This window comes from Leptosomus discolor, chromosome 1 (assembly GCF_034619465.1).
Source record: "Leptosomus discolor isolate bLepDis1 chromosome 1, bLepDis1.hap2, whole genome shotgun sequence".
Taxonomy (NCBI): domain Eukaryota; kingdom Metazoa; phylum Chordata; class Aves; order Leptosomiformes; family Leptosomidae; genus Leptosomus; species Leptosomus discolor.
The window spans coordinates 98,415,495-98,423,118 of record NC_141391.1 but is presented as its reverse complement, the minus strand read 5'-3'; the positions used below and the strand labels follow the sequence as shown (position 1 = coordinate 98,423,118).

Genomic DNA, 7,624 nt, shown 5'->3' with positions numbered 1-7,624 from the left:
TACCTGCTACAAGGAATAAAGTTGTGAGACTGCATACTCTGAGATCATAAAGGTTTTGGAGATACATAGTCCAGACAGAACAGTGACAGAAATGTTTATTCAAAGTATCTTAATTCAGCCTTTTATGAATACAAATGTTTCAGGTTTACCACAATAAATTATTTACTCTGAAATTTCCTTTTTTTGGCTCTTTGTCTTTAGTTGCATCCAATTACTCTGCTTCCTTTGATTTGTCCTCCTTATCATCTAAACCAGTAGTTCCTGTGGAAGTGAAGGAAAGACAGGATATAGAGATGCATTTTATTACAAAATACTGGAAAAAAATCCTAGTAATCTAAAACACAATTCTAGGACTATGCTGTCTACCTCAGTCTTCCCCACTGCCTTTCACTGCCAATACTTGAATTTAACTGTTATACATTGTTTGTCAGCTGCCAGACAGACTCGGTACACACATATTGACTGTCAGACAGCCCATATGTAACTCTGGAATAGCCAGAGAATGTCTCCTATTCAGATGATATCATAAGAAACGTGGAGCAAGAAGGATGGAATTCCTATGTGGAAAAAAATGATGGCAATGGGACAGAGAATACAAGGCTGCAGGAAAACAGATTTTGTTACATCTGCTCTTCACAGTATGCATATTTTCTTCAAATCATTTCCTCTTACCATAGCTTAATCTTGCTAAACATAAATACAAGGGGAACGATATGTTGCCTAATTAATTATGGATGTTGACCTATGCTGAAAAACTTATAAAATCATCCAACTCTTTGATTCTAGAAATAAAGAGCTGGAAGGAACTTTGAGAACATCTATCACATTCCTATGTTTCCATGCATTGGTATCTGCATCTTTGCTGTCTCTGACAGATACTTGGGTCCATTTGTTCTTTAAAAAAAACAAACCAAAACAAAACAAAATACAAAAAATGGTGGGGATACCAGAACTGCTTCACTGTGGTATGCCAGAAAATTTATTAGAATCGAGTTCAGTCAAAATGGTTATTTGAATCCAGGAGACTGAGATAAACCAGGCTCAATGAATTTTTGCCAAATCCAAAGCAGAGCTATGCAGGAAATGTGCTGAGATTTCTGCTGGATCTGATGCAAGCCCACAGATCCTGTAAGATGTCAGTCCTACACACCAGATCAGCTAGCTGGCTAGTCTGCCCTGAAGCAGGAGAGCACCTTCAGAGTTGATGGATGAAAAATGAGAGCAAATGAACTATGAAAATTCCAAGAGCTGACCTAAATGTTTAGTGTACACCTCCAGGCATTTTCACATGGCTTAATAGTCTTTCTGATCATAATGGATAGCGCTTTGCTTTGATATATTGTAAAATGGACTGATTACAATTGGACAAATTTATCTTATGTTTTTGCACATCAGATATGTAAGCTTGTAAATGTTAACACCTAATAAATACAAACAACACAACAGGGTGGAGGCCTGTAGGCTAAATATGAGTAAACATAGATGCATTCTTTTGCTGCTTCTTAGTAATTTTGTATTTAAAACAGGCTTCTGAACTGCCTGGAAGAAAAACTGAGCATCCAAATTCCAAATTTGTAGGAGAGAAATAATCAGCCAGAGACTGTTCAAACCGTAACGCATAACAATACCTAAAATTTGTTTCTTCGGATTTGTTTTGCCTGCTTTTTAACTCCAGTTGAGAGAATGAGAATACGTAGTTCCACTCATGAGAGAAAAGTAGAGTGCTCAAACCCCCATGAATTTCTCAGGGTCTGAAACCTTCTCTGTCATTTTTGTACAAAAAAAAAGTTTGCAAATGCAGTAACTTACAGACGCATCTCTGCAGGTGCTGTCAGATGTACATGCATAGACAATGCTGCACAGAAGTGTCATGTCTAATGTGTTCTGCTACAGTATATGAACTTGACTACTCAAAACCAGTTTACGTCTACAGGGGGCTGCCCCCTCTTATGAAAGGTAAAGATTCTCATGGTCTTTTCAGCTGGATAATGCACCTTTCAGCAGCAGCATGATTGACACACATAATTTCAAACTCTGATTGCTAATTGAAGAACGAGCATGTATGCCCCATTCCTTACCTTGATCCTCCTGACCTTTGTTATCTTCTTCATCTCTGCTTACATCATCCTCCTCTCCTGCATCCCTTTCTGGGATCAAAACTTCACTGGAAACTTCATGAAGAGAAGGCTTATCACCCCTACTCTCAGCAGACTCATCAGTGACTGAAATATGAGAAATTAGAGATACCGAAGAAAAATAATTTTACAAATTTTCACTCAGCCATTGTCTTCATGCAGTAGCTAATAACTTCTACTGAAGTCTGCAGTCTTTACTCACAGGAGAAATCCCACAAAATCTTCTGTAACTGTTTATAACCAAGTTTGTATAACTGGCCATGATATAGACTAAAATGATTCACAGGCTTCCCAAGACAGTTGTATCTCATTATGCTATGTGAAATAAAAGAGACATATATTGTACAGTTTATGAACAGACTTGGAAGTTCCTGACATTAAATATGTGGTAAATAATAGGAAGGAGAAAAAAACCAACCAAACAAACAACGAACAAAAACCCCTCTCGCAATATTTGATGTTGAACGTGAAAAAATACAGTTCCAGGGGGTAGTCAAAGCATAGTCCAGCTGTCCAGCAGAACAAACCTGCAATTGTTGGCATTTTCTCCTCCTCAGTTACTGCTGCTGCTGCTGCTCTTTCTTCCACTGCTTCTGCTGCTGCTGCTGCCACTAGGGAAACTTCTCTGGGAGAAGGCGGGTTTTCCCCATGGGGAGTCCAGAGTGTTAATTTGGTAATTTCTGATACTTTCCATTTTGGTGCAATAAGTAATGAGGGTTCCTCTTCTCCTTCTCCATCTCCTTTATCCTAGAAGACAACTCATGAAATCCAGCATCTCATCTTATAGGTATTAAGGGAGTAACTAAGATGACAGTTTTGTGTACTAAAACCTCTTTAACTGGGCTTAAATTGGCAATGATGGCCTTTTAAAGTATTTACAGATGAAGGACCTTCAGCAGCTGCAAATCTTGGAAGATGACTGCGCTTTGAATCTTGATGAAGTCAGTTGACTATTACTAATGATCATTGCTTGCTAGTTCACTTTCTTTAAGGTAAAATTTTGTCTCTCCCTTAAACAGAATGGCTGTGAGGTGTCTATCAACTATGTCTCCTCTTCTGTGCCTGTCTACAGCATAACAGCAGCAAATAAGACCTGATGCTCTCTCTGGTAGATGCTACACTGTCTATCTCACACAGGAACACAAGTGGCGAAACAGCTCATTCTGCCTCAATCTTTGCTTAAGGAAGGCCTTGGAATGGATCTAGGAAGGAGTACTGCACAAAGCTCATGTTTTTGAAATTTGAAGATAATTGTTTTTATTTAAAAAATCATGCTTTATTTTATCCAAATATGAAGAAGCCTTAGTAATGGAATCATTATCTGTACTGGAAGCTAATTTCTTTTTTTTTTTTTTTTTTAAATGGGCCTTGTTCTGCAACTACTTCAACTAAAGCAAAGTGGCAAAATTCAATCTTACTTTAGTGACAGCACTGTCCATTGCTTTACACAGTCACTACAGCATTCACATGAGAAGAAATTATTGTTCCTGAAAGCAATGATTTTCAGAAGCCGAGTGCTTAACCCTTAGTTCTTAAATTCTTGTTTAAACTCCCACATCAATGGCCTTATATTCCAAAATCACCGCATCCAACAATCCTCAACCAAACTGAGGACACTAGATACACATCACTATGGATACCCATATGAATCTGATACTTAATTTGAGGATCTCTTGCTTTTAGAAAAAAAGCAAAACAGTCACCATGTTTTGCAAATCTCTGTCACTAATGATAGGAATTTTTTATTATTTTGTCTTTGTCTTAAGAAACAATTGCTGCATTGCAAAATTGTCAAAGTGTGTAATGGGAACTAATGCATCAGACAACAGAGGTAGTAAACTCTAAGCTAAAACATGTCATATTTCTTTGAAATCAAGACAGTAATGTTAAGATATTTTTTGTTTGTTTGTTTGTTTCTATAGCTATTTTGCACCATGTTAATCAGAAATGTTTCAAAACATTCATGCATGAAGGAGAAGGAAAAACCTGATCCCAGTTGCTCCCTACAGTTACTGGGAGCTGTGGATATTAAGCTTCTAGCAGGACTAGGACAACTACAGGACATATTTCCAAAACACGAATCTGCTGGAAATTATCATTTGTATGCACAGCATCAAGCAATTCAGAAATACAAGAAGTAATATTTTTCATTGTTTTCTGGTGTTCAGAACACAGTGGAATACAGGTTAAATGTGCAGACAAATACATCTACATCCTTCTGTGGTTTGAAACTTCAAGTGTTTGGGGATTCTTCTAAACTTTAAGCAGAAAGGACTCCTGTCTGCAAGTAGTACAAAAATCACACCTTGTACTTGTCAAAGCTTATACAGTAGGGAAGCTAAAGAAAAAAGTAAAATGAAACCTCATTTAGTTCTTAAGAAGGCATGAGTTTCTACTCTTTTTTGACTGGTTAGATCTGCCTTAACATCAGTGTCTATAAGGCATTTTATAGATTATTCAACAATAGATTTCATTTACTGAGTTCTCTGATGTTCAGTATAATTTGCACTGTTTCTTTTACCTGCTCTGATTGTATGTATTCACCATGCTGTTCACATCCAATATCGAAGACATATTGGCCACGACCTACAGGCTGCACAAAGATAGAAAAATGTCAGCAGAACTATGAAGTTAGTACATTCCAAGCATATAAATGTGTAATACACTTTACTACAAAATTCATACAATAGTCAATATCAACATAGTTTGAAAGAAAAGTTGCAGAGACACTGGGCGTTCTGTCCTACAGATTAATTCAGTTTCATATGTTACACTTACGGCACAAGAAATACTACCGAAAATCAGGAGCCTAGCTTCTTATTTTAAATAGAAACAGAACATATTAAGGTAATTCCATGCTAACTGTTCGGATTAATAGAGAGTTTTCCAGCATACTTACATTTCCATTCAAAAACTTGCCCTTAAATCTATGGTTTAGGTGGATAAGCTCAGCTTCTCCTTCCTGGTTTCCATTTACCCAACGACCAACATACTTAGATCCTGTGTCTTTGTAGACATATGTACCTTGCCCGTGCCTAAGGAGAAAATAATATTTTTGCTTTATATTACTGAATTTTAATAATTTAGGATATTGATATACTTAACATATTAAAACTGTAGTATTTAAGTAGCTGAAATGACTCAAGTTGGACTAAATTGCCAAGGTCACCCAGTAGCACTTGTTTTGCTGCAGTCGGCCACGCTCTGAAAATAACCTTTGCATTTTAATGCCATTGGGTGACTTGAAACATCAAAGTAAGAGTTAAACAAACCTATTGTGGTTAAACCATTCTCCAGTATAGGTGTCTCCATTTGCATATGTATACTCTCCGTAGCCATGTCTCTGGTCATTCACCCAATCTCCTTTAAAGAGAATATGATAAAAACAGTGTGAGACACGTATTTCATTATGCGATATAATGGTCAGTTTGTAAATTTATCATACGTAATTATTAGAGAAGGAAACCCAAGCTCTGATGCCATTGTGATTCCTTACCACTCCTTACTCTAAGCCCTTGCTCTTTTTTTCTTCTGTCTGTCCCTCTCCACGCATAATTCTGCAGCTGTCTGACCTCCCTTTCATTTTGTCTGTCATGGTCTGTCTCCATTATCACTCTCCATTATTATTATGAACACATAAAGCCAGGTAACATCCTGCTCCTGTCTTTAAATTTGGTAATGAATTACAGTTGCATTAGATAATGTGACATTTCTGCTCAAATAAAAAAAGGGACAACTTCAGTTTGACTCATTTGCTAAAATTGTCCTGTCAGTCAGGGGCCATATATACTCAAAAGGATGTTAGTCTGTATGTCTTAATTACTCTTCTAGTCAAACTTAAAAGAAATAATAATAATAAAAAAAAAATCACGAGTGTATATGCTCCCTTAAGGCAAGATTGTGCTGCTCTTTCTGCTCTCTGCTTCTAGAACTCACAATATGAATGTTCCTCCTTGCCTAACTCAGAAAGGAGAGGGGGCAATATTGTCCCTTGAATCTGAACTGATATTCAAAGTGGTTTGGGTACTCTCCTGGAAAAAGGGAAACAATGCGAGTTTCAACTTCTTCAAACTTCGGAGGCATCCCAATCCCTGAGTAAATGTCTGCTCTAATCAGTAATCCATTTTTTAAGGATGGACCTAATAAAGTCCTGAAATACTTTATACTGAACACATCTGTCATTCTAATCATTGTTCAGAAATAAGTAACTTTTACTCTCTTCTACCAAAATTGCACTGATTTATAAAAGATACTAACATTTCTCAGGACTTGGAACACCCCGCTTGAAAGGAGGACATATTAAGAATAAACTGCTACTAAACACACTTCTTACATAATCAACATTAATCCCCATGAACAAAACTCACACTTCTCAGAACTTGTATTAAAAACGGAATAAAAGGAAAACACTTTGTAGTGAATTTATCTTCTTAAAACAATACGTTATCCAACTAACCATCTCCTTGCATTCAGCGGGCAGGTGTGTGTGTAAAGGGGGAATGTGTCCTTTCAGTTACAGAAATTCAGAAGTTCTTGCAACTGTGTTCAGTGTTTTACCTTCATATTTTGATCCATCTGGATAAAAAAAAATACCCTGGCCATGCTTTTTGTTTTGAAGATATTCTCCAGTGTAGGAAGCACCATTTCTAAATCTGTAGGTCCCCTGAAACATATTTGGTATACATGAAATATCTGTCAGTTCTCACTCTTGTTTCAATATAATGCCCAGAATTGTTGAACATAGGGACAACTGTTGCCTTCTGTCACTGTCTCACCCGTCCACTTCTGAAACCGTGTTCGTATTCTCCATCATATGTATCCCCGTTGGGCAGATGTGCTTTTCCACGTCCATGTCGCTCACCTTCTGAATTACGTTCACCATCATACTCCTGAGCAAATACGAAAAAAAAAAAATGCTTAGGAGGGCTAGACCTGACTGAATCTAACCTCACTAGCCAGAGGAACACCGGTGCTTGCTCAAAGCTGCTCCAACTTGAATGAGGCTGCAGGAGCACCTGGCCAACAGGACGTACTGCCAGACCCTGGCACCCAGAGCCTCTCCCCCCTGCCTGCACGGAAGTATGGACGACTTGTTTTCATCCCGTGGAGAAAGTTAGGCAGGTCCCCACTGAAATGGCACAGCCCCACTTCCGAACTCCCTTTGCCCACCGATGAAGCGCCTCGGGAGCTCCCCCAGGCTCGACGCGGCCGGCACAGAGTATCTAAGGCGCCGTGGCCTTCCCACTGGTACTCCCCCACCCCCTGCCCGAGGCGCCCGTGGGCCCCTCCCCGCCCCGCTCCTCCCCGGCGCCCACGGCGGCGGGTGCTGCCGGCGGGGACGGGCCTCTCGCCGCAGCAGGGGTCCGGAGACGGAGCAGGGCCGCCCCCGCCCGTGCTGCTGAGCCGCCAGCGGCACCCCGACGGCCGCCCCGGCGCACCCCCAAGTTGGCCTCGGACTCCTCGGTCCCCTCCGAGCTCAGGTCCGACAT

At 39.5% G+C, this 7,624-nt stretch overlaps 1 protein-coding gene across 1 annotated transcript; it reads right to left on the bottom strand.

Annotated features, from left to right (window-relative positions):
- Positions 1-211: 211 nt before the first annotated feature.
- Positions 212-7,624, bottom strand: RSPH1 (radial spoke head component 1). Its single transcript, XM_086479671.1, has 9 exons — positions 7,574-7,624; positions 6,911-7,024; positions 6,693-6,798; positions 5,408-5,498; positions 5,035-5,170; positions 4,657-4,728; positions 2,663-2,882; positions 2,079-2,222; positions 212-261 (listed from the first exon to the last, which is right to left on the bottom strand). The coding sequence occupies exons 1-9, from the start codon at positions 7,622-7,624 to the stop codon at positions 212-214; spliced, it is 984 nt and encodes a 327-aa protein (XP_086335797.1).

What these genes read in the sequence shown, in the direction of transcription:
- RSPH1 (XM_086479671.1), bottom strand. Translation starts at nt 7,624, where the DNA reads ATGTCGGACCTGAGCTCGGAGGGGACCGAGGAGTCCGAGGCCAACTTG. An exon ending in GCAAGTTTTTGAATGGAAAT is followed by an intron (nt 4,729 to 5,034) that starts GTAAGTATGCTG and finishes ATCTTTGTGCAG; the next exon opens with CCTGTAGGTCGTGGCCAATA. An exon ending in AATACATACAATCAGAGCAG is followed by an intron (nt 2,883 to 4,656) that starts GTAAAAGAAACA and finishes GTTGTCTTCTAG; the next exon opens with GATAAAGGAGATGGAGAAGG.